Raw genomic sequence first — 18,723 nt, forward strand, 5'->3', positions numbered from 1 at the left:
AAGACAAATTGAAATGAAATGAAATGAAATGAAATGAAATGAAATGAAATGAAATGAAATGAAATGAAATAGAAAACAAAGACCATACAGGAGAATCAGCGAACAGAATACCAGGAGCACACTAAGAACTAGAAAAAAATGTCCTTAAGCAAACCCTAAATGATATATGTTTAAAGTGATTTTTTTAAAAGAAGTAGAAATAATGAGTAAGTATAGAACAACATGGACAAAAAATACATTTGGAAAAAATAGAACTACCAATAATAAAACATATAGTTACTGAAATAAAAAATTCAGTAGATGGGTTAAGCACTAATTTGGACACTGCCAATAGATATTTTTGTGAATTGAAAGATAGATCTGAGGAAATCACCATGATATAGAGAGTAAGATTAAGATCATGATATTATCCAATGATAATGTTTTTCCCCCTTCCTCTATCTCTTTTTCCTCTCTCTCTGTTCCACAATATTTTCAGTCATTTACAAGGCACAAGATACAATAATGGACAAGATAGACAAGACTCTTATTCTTATGAAGCTCACAATTTAATAGGTTGATATAGTTATTAAACAAGTAAATAAACAAAACAGATATCGATAAGTTCTTCACAGAGAATTAAAATCAGGTCTAGAGAATGACTGTATAGGTACTTTGGTGGTCAGGAAGAACCTATTAAAGTTGGTGAAATTTTAGCTTACATAAAAATATTAAGAATGATCTGCCATGCAAAGATCAGAAGAACTTCCTGATTAAAGAGATCATTTAGTACAAAGGAGGGAAGAACTATGTATGTTTGAGGAACTGAAAGAAGGCCAGTATGGCTGGAACATAGTGAGTAATGGCAAGAAGAGTATGAGATATCTTAGATGTGCAAGCTGGGGCAGATTATATAGGGCTTTTAATGAGAGCCAGAATAAGCAGTTTGGATCTTACTCTAGGAATTAGGGAGTCATAAATGGACTTATTTACATAGCCTGTTTTACCATTTAAATTATTTTGCTGTCTGCTATGTGGTTTGGACTAGGTTAATTAGGTTAACTATGTGGTTTGGAGAGGTGAGAGACATTGACTGATTTGGAACATGCTTTGGATGAAGATCTTGTAAGAGTTGGAAATGGATAGAATATGGGATTTAGGAAAAGAAAATAAAGACATATTCTAGGAATCAGAGATAATCCCTGCAGGAATTATTTCTACACTACTCATTATTCACATAGATAGTACTTTCAGTGATCCAAAGCTTGGTGCTTCCTATGGGCACCTGTTCCTTTTTATGTGCCCCATATTGTTAGAAAATTCTTCCTGTAGATTTGACCCCATTTCTCCTAAGTATTTTAAATAAAAAATATAGTTAATGTATTTATAATCCTTCTGCTATATGACAAGTCTTCAGATAGTTAAAGATGGTTGCCATTTCTTCCTGGTGTTGCCCCCACCAAGCTAAATATTCTCATTTTTAAAATTCTAATAACCATATATTTGTATAACACTAACATCACTTATAATACTTATAATTCTATATTAAAGTTTATTTAAATTTGCTTATTAAGCTTTTCTACTAGACTGTATTCTCTAAAGTGCCCTATTCAAAAATAAAACATAAATAAAAAATAAAGTGCTCTATTCATTGAACACTCACAAAATTTATCTCTAAAATAAACCTGACATGACACTAAACTAATTTTTTACGCAGTTCTGACTCCAGTTCTTGTTATTTTACCATCCTGATCCCTCTTCTTTCCACACATTTTAGTTTATGAATATTTCTCTTAAAAAATGATGACCACAACTAAATGCCAAGCAGTCCAAAAGTTCTGAATTCTATACTTAAAAAAATGCAATCAAAGTTAACAATGAAATTCGGCATAGCTCTTGTACAATGTTGACTCATCAAACTTTAGTCATCAAAAAAAAAAAACAAACAGTATATCCATATTAAAATAATCCAGGTGTACCCCTGCTGGGAGGATACACTCTGAGACAAGCCTCTGGCAAAGAAAGAATGATACTATAATTAATTGGAAACTATCAGGTAAAACAGTAAAGAAATAAAAACTACAACACAAAAGAAGACATTCTCTTTTCAAAGTAGCAAAATCTTGATTGCTTCTCCTACTTAAGATGTTGCAAGAAAGTTTGCTGTAATCAGAGCCAATGTCCCCTGTAAAGTCTAGGGTGAATGAGGAAGAAAAATCCTAAACTGAAATAGGCAAGGACTTAGAATGTAAGCCATGCCCTCCTTAACCCCCTATTCTTTGCCTATTCTTGGCCACTTGGCCGCCAGCCTCATGGAAGCACAGTCCTGTGATGATGTTCCCTTGCACTCCTTGCTAGGTAACATTAGGGTTCAAATATGGTTAAGCAAGTACAAAATCAGGTAAAAAGACCATATTTAATGGACCTTAACAATATGAGCTTCCCAGTTACTGGTATAAAAATGTCAGTTTGTAATCCCCGAGTTGTGCTCCTGAGTTCTCCAGACTTCTGAAGACTACCTTTCCTTTAGAATAATTTTTAAACAAGCGTTTGGCTTGAACTGCCACATAAATTAAAACTAGAAATTTAATATCTCCCTGATATTCCTAAGGATTTTTTGAGGGAAGGGTTACATATATTCTTTATATATATATTCCTGTCCATTTTTACATGTATTTTAGATATTTAATCAATCATTGATTTGTATTTTGCTGCTGGTGATATTCTCTTTATTCTTTCACTTGCCAGTCTGAACATGAAATCAATGTTCCTTCTCTGCTATCACCTCCTTTTAATACCTCTAACACAGGGTTAGTTGGCTTTTACTGAAAGTTGGCTCTCCTGGAGAGAAACTATATTTCATCCCAGCATACTACATACATTTATACTTAATATCACTGTTATTAAAATTGTTTCTGATAGTCCTTCCACAGGAATTCCTTAGTTTTCTCATCTGCTTTCATCCTTCCACCATTTTTATGGACACTTCTCTCTTTATTCTTCTTCCAAGATCGTTCAAACACACTCCTTTCTCTGTCTGTCCCAGTCAGCCTCACCTTCTCTCCCTGTGATCATGTTACTCAGTTTCCCAGATCAAGCTGTAAGGCCTGTCTTTACATAACCAGACTAGACCATCAGATAATTTGGTAAAGCTAAGACAGTTTTCTACATTATTTCTGGTCAGCTTTTGTTTTTTATTTTGCTATTTATTTATTTCTGAACTATCTATTTTGAGCACTATATGTTTATTAAAATAAATGGAAATGCATAGCTAGGAGCAACTCTCATAAAGGAAATGATTAACTTGTTTTCACAAAGGCTAAGTTTGCCAGCAAAATATCTACATGGCAATGTAGGGTAGGCATATGGAAGACGTCTATCAGACTAGGGGAGTGAAAAACTGATAGCTGTTTGCCTAAATGTGACACCTATGTCTATAGAAATGGGTAGGTTTCTGAGGGAGAAAATGTTGAGGCACACCCTGAGACAAAATTCACATTTACAGGATAAAAAGTCGCAAGCAAAATAGAGACAGACTGATAGATAAGAGAGCAGGCTGACAGCTAGTTGCGGAGGTAGGGAAGTTAGAGGGCGGAGGTGCCTAGCAAAAGGAAAATGGACTCATGGACGTGGGCAACAGTGTGGTGATTGCAAGGGGGCAGGGGGTACAAGGAAGTTAAATGGTACTGGGAAAAACACAGTAAAAGTTTTGCTTTTTTAAAAAAAAATCACTAAGGCAGTGAGAGAGAGAAACAGGAAGAGGAAGAAAAGCAAATAAGCAAATTTAGGAAGCCAAGGGAGGTGAGCATGTTAGAAAAAGCTGTGGAATGGGGGAGGGAGGTGGTTGTTAACTGCTGAAGGTTCAAAATAAATGTGACAGTTTCTAAGAGGCAAATGACTTTCAAGACAGCAGTTTCATTCAAGGAAAGAGGCTTGAAGTCAGATTGCCTGGCATTGTTGGGTGAATAGGAAGAGAGGAATTTACAGATACTCTTTGAAAGGTTTCTGTAAGTAGGAAAGAGAATCTTTCAGAGAATGAAATGGAAAGTAATAGGTTTAGCGCTTACCTTTTAATAATAAGAGATCAGGCGTTGGGTATTCCCAGAGATAGTTTTTAGTGCATATGTAGAAGGCTGAGATTAAAGCAGACAGAGTACAGCTCGTAGTAACTCAGAATCCCCACAACAAACTTGGAAGATTACCAAGATAGGGGAAAGCTGACCCAAAGGAAAACTCATTCAGTGTGCTCAGCTGAGATGCTGCTCCTTAGACTGGAAGGAATACAGGGTACCAAGTAAGTGGAATGAAAGAGACCAATGTCTAGACACATCTAAAATCCCATCCAGAAAGAAAGGTAGATTTTCTTACAAGAAAACACCTTTTCAGAAAACACTGGATTTCAAAATTCAGTACTAAAGTTATCTTCAAAGTTCAGTGAAAAAAAAATTCTTGATATTTAATTTCTAGGTCTAGCTAAGCTAACCTTCAAGTGGGAGGCCAAGATAAATCAATTTTAGACTTCTTTCCTGTTAAATCATGTACTTGAACAAATTAAAATAATTCCAAGTAAAAACATCAAAAAAGAAATTAATATAATGAACCGTTAAGTCTAAATTATTGGAGTGCCAGGTAGCGAGGTGCAGTTGGGAAGTAACTGACTTACAGGTGTCAGGCGGAGGACAAGTGGTAGCACAGCCAAACCCTTACCTGGGTTTGGGAGAATGCCAATGCTGGCTCAACAAATAATGGCAGATTAAAAAATACATTAAAGTGAATGCAATGAAATTAGTGCAGAACACTTGAATAGTTGAAGTAGGATATCTAGAGAACAAAAATGTAACAGTGAAAATTCCTATCAGTCCAAAGAAAAGTTAGGAAAGGGGAAAAATGAAGAAACAACAAGAAAACATATAAAAGAGAGACCCTAATATAAGATGGAATAAGTAAGTTTAAGAGTTCAATAAGTACAATAAATATTGATGGACTTAATTTCTTATTGAAAGAAAAAAGGATCAGATGGTATTTTTAAAATCCAACTATATATGTTATATATGTGACGTGTGCTTAAAATAAAATGACACTGAGGGACTGAAAATAAAATATAAGAAGAGCTATAGCCAACAAATATGATAATAAGCAGGAATAGTAGTATTAATATCACACAAAAATCATATGTGGAGATATTGAATACTAAAATATGAAAAAGCACTAACCAGGAAAAAGAGAGATATTATATGTTGATAAAAATCAAATAGACCACAAAATCTAACATTTTCTTTCCTTACACTACCTGTTGTGAAGTATTTTAGAAGAAATATTTCAGAGACAGTATTAATAATATCAATCAAAATTTAAATTGTGCTTTCTCAAAGCAAAACCATTTCTAGGAATCATTTCTTTGGTAATAAACCTTTGAAGGCAACATAAATGTCTAGCAACTTCTTGAGGAGTTTTCAAAAATAAAAACATTAAAAGATATAAGAGAATGAAATGAGAAATAAATATTCTCTTCTAAGGTATATTGGGAATAGACCAGTGTATTAAAAAATCAATTAAAATTTAAAAGAAAGAAAACTCTGAAGACAATATAAGAGAAACCAATGAGACCACAATATTTTTGGGGCTGTGGTAATATTATGTTTTATGCCAACAGTTTTAATTTGAATGGTTCTCTTAACCAATTCTATAAAATGATATGGATGAAATATGAACTTCAGTTAGTTTTGTCTGAACCAGCCTATGAATAAAAGAATAAAATTAAAAATTATTAATCTAATATGTATATGACTGCTTATATTTAACTTCTATAAAGAGCTACCTAGTAAATTTAATATTTTATACGATTATAAACACTTGATAAATCAGACTTGGAATAATTGTAAAATTTTCTCTTAAAAAAACAATCTTTTGTCTGCTTTGTTCACTGCTTTATCCCCATTGCCTAGAATCTCATCTAGAAGTAATAAATGGATTATTTAATAGTGTTTGTTGAATGAATATAACTTATTCATTTCCAGATGCCTTTGAAAACATAGTCTTCTAAAAAATTCCTCTCCAGTGTAGATGCATAGGTTTAAACAAATATCAGGCAATCTGAGACCTCATAAGCAAAGTGAACCATGATTTAGTGCTAGATATGAATCAAAATAATGCTCAAAACTGATTAAGAAAATGTTCAGAAGCAACTGATACAACTCTTTGCCTTATCCTCTAGCACATGTGTCTGGATACAGATCCATTGATCAAGCTTGGCCAGGTCCTTGCGGTCTCTTGGTCTGCTGAGACGTGGCCCATATGTCCATAGGCCAACTTCTGACATGAGAAAACAATTTCAGAACTTAAAAAGAAGCTTAGATCACACTCCTGAAACCCCCTTACAAACAGAGGAAACAAGTCAAGTGATCTTAAGGCATGTTGCTCTAAAATATGAATTACATCTGTGGTTGCCCATTTATTTGTCCACCTTCCACATTTGGCTTTGGCCTACATGGTTAAAATGGTCTTAAATATCTTTTGGTACATGAAGCACTGCTCTGAAAGGCTTTTCATTTTTAGTTTTCTCCATAGAATGTCACTTGGGCTTCCAGACTAGTAGTGATAACTGATGGAAACGAGTTTGAATATATGTTATTTTATCATTAGGATAATTTATATTTTAGAATATTAATGAAAATGTTATCCATATAGTCACTTGTCTCTGAGAAATAAGCTAAAATTTTAAGGGAGTGGTTAAGATGGTATTATTATTATTTTTATAAATTATTATAAACACTGTATGCATGTTTTAGTAGAGTTACTTTCATTATGGAAGCTTTGTTATTTCCCCTAGTCAGTGTGTATACAGTGATACTGCTTTGAGCTAAAAATTCTATAATTAACTATAGAAATATAACAGTAGGAAATGGTAAAACATGACTAGAACCATTTACTTTGATATTTCTAGATTCTCTAAAAATTGTTTTCTGTATGAACTCAACAGGTAAAAGACAGACTAAATCCTCCATTACCTCCAGGTACAAAGAATAACCTTGAGGCCATGCTACTCTATTGAGTATAATTTAAGTACAATAAAGATGTATCCGAAATACCCATATACCAGCATCTTATTTTTAAAAAGCAAGCATTTTATGGATTATCCACTGTTTATATATTGAAATACTTGGTTAAGCAACCACTTATCTAATTTTTAAATGTTTATTTGGGATGTAGAAAGTACTATGTATATAATATCTTACTAAGTTATTTCTTGTACTAGTAAATATGCATAGAGTAATATTGCTTTAAGTTAAATTATTCTTCAGTGTTATAATAAGTGAAATGAGCTTTAGCAAGTTGAAAAATACCATATGGATACAAGCCCCAATTTAAAAACCATAGAGAAATCATTTTTGAACAGTCTGAATAAATATATTATATAATATAATGTACATTATATAATGGATATACAAAGGTAACCTCTACCAAAAATATCAAGCTAAAAAGTGTCACATTTTTTAAAGCATAGACTTTCTTATAAAACCCTTTTCCTATAAATTTTGGGGGGCACTATTATTCTAGTTGCCAATAATTTGGACTCAGTGGTCTAAAGAAATACTCAACCTATAACCAACCAAGCTCTGTTCTTGTTAAGAAAATAAGAAATACTTCATCCAGGGACAGTTCAGCTTACATGATTATATTTAAGATTCTCCAAGATCTTTTGGGGGGCCATTTTAGCAATAATTTTATTCAAATCTTATAGTGTAAGAGCTTTCATCTTCTGCAAAACTTGTTAGAGCTCAAGTAAAGCATCTTATTTTTCCACTTACATGCTATTATGCTAAAATCTGGCACAGGTCAACTAGAAAAGACATTCAATTACTAGTTACTACTAGAAGTAGAATTGAATTTCTCTTTTATGTATTTCTATGTTTATTTTCTTCATCACCAACAAATAAAATATTTTTTCAAACAAGCCACTACTGATAGTTTATAATAATTAAATAGTTATCTCAAAAGAGATGAGTTAATAAAATGAAAATGGATAATGTGTAAGAAATATTAACAAATAATTCTTACATGATCACACACATGGATGATTTTTTACATAGAGCAGTGCATTCAATTTACTAACATTTCCCAGGAGGAAGACAATATAAGCATAACAATGATGATTTAAGGGTTAACACCCCAGATTTCCTGGAATCATTCTAGATAAGATGTTTTATAATTTTCAAGAACATGTGTGAGAATATAATAAAAATCTAGTATATGTATTTATTTTAAAGTTTCTATTCAGAACAAATACAAATTCAAATATAGCATCTTTAAGAGTATACATACTAAATATTATTTGAGAAGCATTTCTATACATATTTTATATTTAAAATTTAACAATTGAAAACTCCTGAACATATTTATTTTTTCTATAAACATAGTAGCAGTATGACCTTTGACTATTCTCTGTTTTATTCACTTTTGGAATGGCATAAAATTACCCATCTACTCAATCCTGGGCAACTATTTAATAAGACCATTTTGTGGGAGTATTTTGAAAAGAAAGTTTTGGTCTTCTTATTGTAAGAAATAGCAGCATCTTTGTCCCTATAACCAGGTATCTAACTATGGCAGAGCAACCAAAAAGTAATTTGAAGGAAAGAATGTCAGTTAACCTCTTAAATTCTAATGATGGTTTTCTCAGATTGCTAATAAATCTCAATATGACTTTATTTCATTTTAAATACTTAATAATATTACTTTTACTTTTTAATTTTAAGTATTTCTTGAACTCTTTGGAAGCTGTCTTCTATCTGCTTATTCGACTTCTGTTTGGTTCTTTGGGAAAATAAAATTAGTTGATTTATAATCAAAAGAACAAAGTATTTTTAACTATTGACTTCAAAATTCAACTAATGTCATCTATTTTAAAATTAATCTAATAGTTAAAATGGAAGTCCATTATTGATATAAAGCAAAACATAAATAAAGGAAGACAGAGGTTGATTATGATTGGCTGATTGGGAAACACTTCATGGAGGAGTTATCGTTGAAGTTGGACTTGGAGAGGAGCTTTATTGAAGACCTGTTGGAAGAGCTGGTATCTCAAGTGAAGAAAAATGAGGGAGAGAGTGCAGTGGCTTGACCAATTCCATGACCTAATGTAGTGCAGTTGGGCTGTAGAGTGCAAGTAGGACATAACTTTTAAAGTTTGTTGAAAATAATAATAGCCTAGCCTAAGATGGTTTCTGAGGAAATGCAAAGGAAAGTTAGCTAACAATGTGCAATTAGTGTTTACATTGCAGGATAGATTGCAGTTTTATTCATTTTTGCATTTTTATTCATTTTTTCAGTAATAACCAGTATCAACTAATCTGATGTTCTGCTTGTCTATACATTAAAAATAAATACATGGTGAAACAAACAGATATGTGTTTTAACTTTTTGATGGCTTCAGTTCCACATTATTATAACCCTTGATTTCCAGACAAAACTTCATAACTGACAATTAATTATCAAGTGTCAGTTTTCAGGTCTATTTGTTCCGTAATGATCTACTTTATATTCCTGGATGGGCGAAGAAAAGACATAAAAGTACTCAAACCAATAGATTTTCAAAACATTTCTTTCATGTAACTTTATTCGTATCCTACTTCCAGAAACTACTGCTTTTTATCAAGAACAGAATGAGTGTATCAGAAAATGTGCCTCAACGTGGCAGTGATCTTTAATCATTAGAGTTTTAGTAAATGCAGTTCTGTACCCACCATGTAATTGATACCATCGACATCAAGTCATAGGAAATAACCCTGTACTTTCATAAGTCATGTACCATATGTACATACACAATATTATGCTGTACATTACTTCATTTGGTTTCATAACCTGCTTTTCTTTGCTTTCACCAAAGCAAATCATCTTTTTATTTGGCTATGCTATTTTTCTTGTGTAACTAATGTAGTCTGTTATCTTTGCCAACTCAGAATCATTTGACTATGAATCAACAATCCATGAAGAACTTATGATAAAGGTTTACCTCAACCACATCCACAACATGAGAGAATAATAGCAAGAATAATACCCTGTTTTTTTCTAAGTTTGGATGATCAAATTAGCCTTCCTTTTTGTTAGTAGTGAAGAAGATAATATCATTTGAAAGAAAATACAAATATTTTTAAAATATCCCATTAGGAGATATGCAATATTTGTTGTTAAATCTTAGCATTGAAAACAACCCTAAAACAGTGTTTTTTTCCCCAAACACTTGTCAAATAAACATTGGAAAAGGAACTGACTTGACTAGATAATAGTTTACATATTTTACCTACAACTTAAGATTGTTTTATGTTTGAAACTATAGGCCTGGAACATTCAGAAAATACCACCATAGTGTTATTTTTCCATCTGATAAACAGAAATTGTTAGCATCTTTTTAATCTTATGGGGAGTTTAATTATATCAAGGTTTCATATTCTCACTTTTTAAAAGCAATTTTTCAGATAAACTATATTGACAGCAATAATCAAATATTTTATTTTAAACTTTTTATGTGTAAAAATGTGTAATCAAGTCCATAGATAATTAAAGAATTTCTTCAGTTCTGTGACCCAGTAATAAGCTATCAGCATTCATCCTCATGCAATACTGATTATTGATTAAAAGCAGAAGTTACTACAGTGAAGAATATTGAAATTAAATTGTATTAATACAGATGTTTGAGAGATATAAATCACATTCCAGCTAATGACATAAAATAGTTCACTTAAATACTAATGCCTATTTTTTAAAAAATAAGTATTTTACTTGTGTTTAACTTCAGAAATAACTAAAAATTGAATATGACACTCTTAAAATCATCTAAACATTGTCTTCCATTGTCCACTAAATTTTAGGATGATAGTACCTGCACAAATAATTTATTTTTCCTTAGAAAACAAATTGCAGGCTGTTACCATGCCACTGGTTTGGAGAATTGTCTGCTACTAGAATGGGTAAATAGAGCTACTAAGTAGTTAAGTTTGGGGCATGGAGTAATTTATTTTGGTACTTGCCCCCACTGCCAAATCTACTTTACTGTGAACATTAGAGACCCAAACTCGTTTTTGTAAACATGCACTCCGACTTAAATGCCCTGGTTGACAGACACACACACACCAAACACATACACCATGTAAATGACAAATTCTAGAGGGCATAGGGTAAAGCATAGTATTAATAAAGATTAGTACTGAACTTCTTGCTATTTCACATCTACTAAAAATTCAATTGTCTATATTTTAGTATATTGAATAGTGCATAAGAGTCTAGATATAAACATTTTAAGCAGTCAATTTCCAAAATCATTTAATGATGTCATCAGATACTTCTTGTTAGCAAAATGAAACATGGTTGAGGTAGCACATGCTGTACATACACATCAGTGAATGAAATGAAAGAATGTTGGCAGTAATGGGAAATAGTGATGGATTATAAGATTAAAGTAACTGACATTTTATGAAAATTTCTATTTTCTGCTTTGGATTTTATCTAAACTGACAAAAACAAACATTTAGATTTCTCAAATTTCTCATATTCTCTTGGGTAGAATATCTGGAAAGAATATCTGACAAATCACCCTGCTGGGGGCCATACTTTAATATTTATGTGGGGATTTGCCAGGATGGGCAAAATATGCACTAATCTCTTTTCCTTACATACCACACAAGAGTTGGTAGAATTAGTGCTTACAAAATCCATTGCTTAATTGCACCAAGTAAGTTTTGTGCAATAATTTAGCCAAAGAATATTTAAAGATTGATGGTGAAAGGCAAAATAATGAGCTGGTGAAATTATCCATTACCAAATTTTGACATTATCAGTTCTGGCAATATATCTGCACTATTCTTAGGACCTAATCCTTTAGGATTAGGACCCAATCATTTCTGTCATGTATAAAAGGGCTGGTCTTAAGGGCTGAAGGGTTTTCTTGAGGTAACTGAAAGTACCACGATTTCCTGCTGCTCAGAAACTCCCTTCCCCTGCCTACACTCCTATGAGCCAGTACCAACCACTCTTCCATACATTAGACTTTGATTTTATAAACATTACTTTACAGTAACAGTGCAATAAGCATGGAATTCTTACAGATTTGTAAGCATATGAATTTTTTTAAAATATAATATTACATGGTATCCATTCCTTTTTTTCAACTTATTTTTTTCTCTACCCCATTTCCCTCTGAGTTAGGCCCAGATTTTTCACCTTTCCTTGGAGGTTATACCACTAAAAGATTAAATAATAGAAACCTGGAGTCATTCTCTTCTTTAAACATAGCTTTTAAATGTCTTTTTATTGAATTCATTGCAGTGACACTGGTTAACAAAATTATAGGTTTCAGGTGCCCACTTCTATAACACAGCATCTGTACTAAATGAGAACACACTCTCTTACCTGTGGTTAGAACACAGATGAGGAATTATTTGAAGGCAGGGCAGGAGAGGATGAAAATTACTTTAGCCACCATTTTCTATGAGCTTTTGAGGACTCCAAGGGCAACCTCATCTTTGGAAAAGTAATCCATCAAGTGAATGTTTATCTCAGGAAGGCTAGGTTACAGGATTACTTATCCTTCAAAAAAAATGCTTAAAAATGTGTGGGGGGAATTACTCTTCAGCAAAGCAGCAACTATTACGCATCTCTGAAAAACAACAGTTAACACTGTGGTTGTATTTTTTTCTGATGTATTTGCTTCAAAACATTATTAGAAAAGAGTACACTTTCTATTGATTAAGCTGAGTTAAAACCTGATGTGTCATTTCATTGACTGTTATTGTTTCTTGAAAACTTGTTCTTGTTTATAAATTTTTGACTTGAGTTTAGAAATATTCCAAGCAGTTTAGTCTAGAAAATTTAGAATTGTGAATTTAATCAGTAACTTCTAGGTATGTGTAGGAACATATTGCATGAGACAGTAATGTAATTTGTGAGAAATGTCTACACACAAGCTTTCATAAACCTTTATTCTGTCTTTAGAATTTGGAATGATGGGAGATCATACAATTAAAAGTCAGCGACCTCGATCTGTTCATGAAAAAAGGGTCCCTCAGGAACAAGCTGATGCTGCTAAATTTATGGCACAAACTGGTAATACGTTAGTTACATTTTTCTATTTATTGTTGTTAATTTAATGAAACCACTGCATGTTTTCATAATCTTTTGCTGCACATTTGTCAGTTTTTGGAGCTGATTTTTTTTTGAACCATTTTTTTGTCACCAGTTAAAGTCCATAAATGAAGTAGCTGTGAATTAAAAAATGCAAAAAAAATGTGTAAGATTTATTTTGCTTTCAGCATGGGACATTTAAGCTTTACATATTATTACTTATGTTAATTAACTACTTTAAATATATTCAACAATTATTTCATTAATACTTGATTATTATACAACTCTTCAGAAACAAAATTTTAAATAGGACTTTAGATGATAAAATTCAATTTAATAATATGTTCAATATTCTTTCAAATATCATAATCACATAAATATTAATTGTTAAAATGTTTAGAAATGTTAGAGACAATTATTTTAAAATTTAGTATTTTTTATTTGAAAACTGTTTTTGTTATATAAGCTAAATAAAAAAAAGTTTGCAGTCTTTATTTTTAAATTGTAATATACTCCAAATAATGAAATACCAACAAAAATCATTTTTCACCTTATACATTTTTAATCCTAAATTAATTAGATTACTTGTAAATACTTCCATCCAAATATAAAAACAAGTGCATTCATATTTTGGATCATCATAATAAACGGCCTATAGTTTCATCTGGATACATTGCATGTGGTACATTGTTGGATAAAATGTTTAAATTGTGTTATGAACAGTCTCAGCTGTCCATTTTGTTTTGGGAAATTCCAAACTAACAGTGTTATCTATGTGTTTACAAAGTTTTAGGCATTTTGATCTAATGATAGAAGATCAAACTTCCATTAATATAGAAGTTTCTAGTACATGATCAGCCTTTTAACATGACATTCAGAATGATTTTGTTGAAATTACCTTAAAAATGCATATTTCATTTAGTTCATATTTTCTTAGGGTAACATTTGTTCAGAACAATAGATTTGAATCTACAGCTTAAAACTTATTAAAATGTGCTTTTGGAAATGGGTAAGTAGTAGATTTTATTGCATTAGTTGCAACTAGGCCAAAGACTTCTCAGAACATGAAGGATGTTTACAATAAATTTTACAATAAAGACATATTTTTAGCTTTTGTGTGTATATGTTGCAGCTATATCCAGAAATGAAGAAAACTTGCTTGTCTGAATTGCTTTTGATGCACCTTCTTATTTTTAAACAAAGGTGATTTATATTTTTACTATTTGCTTGAACAAGTCCAAACGTACATTACCAGGTTCAGACAAATTTTCAAATTTCTAAATGTATTTTTCTCCACAGGGAGCAAAATATCTGAACCACTGAACAGAGAGATTAGGGGATGTTTGACTTTAAATAGAGGCATTTAAGGTAGGGGCTGACTACTCAGCCTTCCTCCGGTGCCATTTCATGAGGTCATTTCCACAAGATCAAGGGTGTCTTTGCTTTCTGGAAAAGATATGGCAGGCGCTGGTTGACTGAAATGACTTAAACCTGAGGTCACTTAGAAGTGAAATGGTAAACTGTAGTTTTAAATTTCTAATAATGAAGTAAAATTAGTTTATGTTTAACTATGTAATTTGACCAGGAGTTTTACATAAATTCAGTTTGGGGATTTGCCTGTGACATATACTAAGAAAATTCAGTTTTCAGCCAAAATTCTATTTGCAAATTCAAATCACATGGATCATTATGTTTCCATACTGAGAAACTGCTAATTTATTTCCAGGAATTGTTTTGTATCTAATATAAAGTAACACATCATTTGGTAAAATAGTTGAAACATTTATTAAATAGATCTGTGAAGAGCTTTAAAACCATATCCCCATAATATTAACAGTAATTCAGAAAAAACAATAAACTTCAAAATTATGGTTTGAAAATATTTTTGGGTGCTCAAATTGATGAATAATAAATATTCCTTATTTCACTTTAATCCAAAGATAATTTAGGCAAATATAAATATGTGTATAATATTTATTTTAAATTTAAATTAGTAGGATATGATAGTTGACTGAATATGGCATTTAAGTAGTATTTTAGATATGTAAAAACTTCTGACATTAGAAAAATATAAAAACAAAAAGAGGGTTTTTCTTTCTCTTAAGTGTTTTCTGAGATGATACTTCCTTTAGATGTTAAGGTGGTTAGTCTGAATAAATAGAGTTAAGTGTCACACAAAGTTTTCCAAAAATTAAGTTTTATTTATAAAACTTTTCTGTTTGTCTTTCAAAACAAGCAATGGGTATTATATATAAACAGTGATAACATTGCTAACATTAATGAGAACAATAATGCAATAGAGGTAAAATCTAATAATAAAAGATAATATAATTTTATATTAGTTATGAGGAAAAACAAAACAAAAGCTATCAAACTTTAAGAACTATTTCTCAAAATGAGTAACCTGGCCTCTTCAATCAATATGGTCAGTAAACCTGCATTTAAAAAACAAATTTTCCATAAAGTAATCAAGTCAGTGGAAATTGTTTTTAAAAGAGTAACATTTGGTAAAGTAACATTACTGTACCAAAATAACTACAATAATTGATATCACTAATTTGAACAAAAATAGACACTATGCCAATAGCCTAGCACACAATTTGTATTTATGGTCAAGGAAAATGAGATGAAATTATAAGATATTGATATTTAATAAAAATATAAAAAGGGGTCTTTTATTCCAGTAGGGAAAAAGCCTACATTAGTAATATATAGCATACTATCTAAAACAGAAAAATAAGTGTTTCTAATTTCATGATGTTAACATATTAGCACAATTTTATATTAATAGTTTGTTATAATTTAAAATGTCCTATCACACATCATCTCAATCCTCACAAATACATTTTGAGATACAGATATTATTTATTTTATAAAGAGGGGCAGAGAGACAGGGCGACTTTCTCAGTGATAGAGCTAATATCCAGTAGCTTTCCACCAGACACAGGTCTTCTGACTTGAACGGCAGCACTCGACCAGCTTCCTCTCATGTTTCATGTCGAGATGGAGAGCCTCAGTGGCACCTTAGATATAGGAGCCCCCCGACCTGTGCCTCAGTGGCTACCAGTTAAGGAACCAGATTAGTTTGTGCTGTCTCCAAAAACACATACATGAAAAATTGAATAATTTGTATTATACTTTACTATTTTAATGTCAGTGAGTTTTAAAAATATATATCTTCCTTATAAAATCTATTAGCTATTTCTCACAGTGCCCCAAAGTGCTTGACCAGAAGAGTCTTTACACCTTTTGGTGTCATATGAAAATCATAACCATTTAGTGTGTGGAAAGGTAACTGGAAATTATAGCATTTGAGGTATAGGGAAGTCATTTGGGTAGGTAGTGGCAAAATTTGACTCATAATGTGAAAGCCTATATATTTTATTTATTTTATTTTGTTTTTCATCAACAAAATGGACCATCAGTTTGGAGAGCATGAAGAAGGCCTGTTCTAAGCATTAATTATCAATTGCTCAGGATCCAGGCCTCACTGCTTAGCCTGTTTGACATCATTATAGTATTACACTTTAAGAAGCAATCTGAATTTTTACATATTTGTAAAGAAGTACATTTAAAAGCAGATCTTAATCCTGATTCATTGCTCAGTTTAATTAAAATATTTTCTCTGACATCATAACAATGCAAGAGTAAGAGAAGGAAGTCTTTTGTGGAAAAAATATAGCCAGTTTTATTTATAATCTTTATTATTTACTTATTCTAGAATTCACATCATTCAAGGTTATCTGGCTTTTAAATAACATACAACCATAATATTTCTACTTCATTTAACCTTGTCACAAATACAGGTTGAAATATCAAATGAAAAATATTTTGCTTTATATTTCCCTAACTTTAAGCTTAAATTTTCATTGCTAAATAAATACGAGCATATATACATATATATGTGGATATTTGTAGACATTATTGTATTATTGGGTTTATAGAATAATGATTTTTAATCTTGATAGAGATTTAATGTAAAATAACAAATTATGAGGCAAGGCTTTATATATTATTCCCATGGTCTTCCAGTAGCATTTTTTTTAATTAGTTATATATAAATTGGTGGACACAAAAAATACTGAAATAATTGAGGGTAATCTATATAGTACTTCCAAGACAAGCCCTGAAAAGAAGCCATATTGAATGTAATCTGTCATCTCAGTTACCCCTTCTGCCCTTTTTAATGGTGTAACTTCAGTTATAAATGCATTATAACCTATGCCTCTGGGTAAATGATGCAGACCACTATAAAAGCAAATGCTTCTTAAAGGCATTAGCCAAAGTGTAGCCTGCAGACCCTTGCCTGTTTGTGAATATGTTGTAAGGGTTCTCCAAGGGAAAAGAAGCTCACACCAGAAGGTAGAGTCAACCACTTTACCAAGTACATGTTTTATTTCAGCTGACATTTTAAAAAAAGAAAAGTAAAGAAATTGTCAGTGAAGAAATCACTGAATTGAGTTACATTCTGGCCCAAGCTCCTTATGTCCTGTAGTACCCATCTGTGGACCAGCTGCTTTAAGTAGTAGCATTGCAAGCAATTTATAAGTCATTTACCAAATTTTCAAAAAAGATGGACAAATGGAATACCATATTCCGTTCTTTGAATTCTATTCCAAAGGCAAATTCTAAACAGGTCTTTAAAATATAAATTGATATATATAATTAGTGCTATAATGTTTTCAGAAATACTTCTGTGAACTTTTTCAACAACAAAATGGTTAATTTAAAAAGTTCCTGCAAGCAGGTAATTGATTTGATTTTGCATTTGGGTAAAGCAACTACAAGATTCCAAATAACTGTTAAAAATCTATCTTGAACATGCCAGAATAGAAATAGGAGCACATTGTGATGGTCTTAGAAATTATTGTCTTCTTGGAGTGTGATTTTTTATAATAATAGAAATTAGACATACCTTCAATGTGATGCTTACACCAAGAAAATTAACGAATTCAAACATTCGTTGGCTTTTTAGGTCCCTATTTTTGAATAAAATGTAGTTCCATATTAAGTAAATAGAAATCATGGAGGCATTTTCTTTTATTTCAAGTAAAAATCATGACTGTAGATCGGGGGAAAATGATGGCATAAGGTTTTCAATAAATTTTCACAAAATAAGGTGGACACAAGATGAAAAAGTAAGAATTTCACCAGGAATATATTATAAACAAGTGTCTGTGTTTAACACAATAAAAACTAGATAAGCCCAAATTCCAGGGTTTCACCTCATCCAGCATCAGAAAGGAGGTTATGCAATAAAGGGCTAGAGAAGAATGCATCAGTATATCTCTGTTCACCAAAGCCTGCGTAAGTTCTCAATACATTTTCTTTCCTTTCCCATCAAAGTTCAAAGCCTGCAGTGAATCAACTTCAACAGTAATTCTTGTTGAAAACTTCTGGCTGGCCCCTTCATAGTATCCATGTCACAGTGGAGTTTGTAAAGATTAGTTCTGCTAACAAGATTATAGCAAATTTGGACCTTGCAATAGCATAATATGTATCTCCCTTTAATTTTTTCTCCTAAATGTTTTCTTGCACCTTTTGATGTACTGCTGTATTAATATTTAAATTATTCTTGCATGTCATAATGTCAATTTGGTGTAATGCTTGATAGATGAATATTCAAAA

At 31.6% G+C, this 18,723-nt stretch overlaps 1 protein-coding gene across 2 annotated transcripts in view; it reads left to right on the plus strand.

The window, feature by feature from the left end:
* Positions 1 to 18,723, plus strand: part of ADGRB3 (adhesion G protein-coupled receptor B3) — a 719,215-nt gene that overhangs the window by 256,802 nt on the left and 443,690 nt on the right. For both annotated transcript variants that reach the window (XM_045843906.1, XM_045843907.1), the window contains exon 3: positions 12,967 to 13,077. In XM_045843906.1, the coding sequence (XP_045699862.1) occupies positions 12,967 to 13,077 (111 nt within the window). The remainder of the gene's footprint in view (positions 1 to 12,966; positions 13,078 to 18,723) is intronic.

This window comes from Phyllostomus hastatus, unplaced genomic scaffold (assembly GCF_019186645.2).
Source record: "Phyllostomus hastatus isolate PE091 unplaced genomic scaffold, TTU_PhHast_1.1 phas_contig_40, whole genome shotgun sequence".
Lineage (NCBI taxonomy): Eukaryota > Metazoa > Chordata > Mammalia > Chiroptera > Phyllostomidae > Phyllostomus > Phyllostomus hastatus.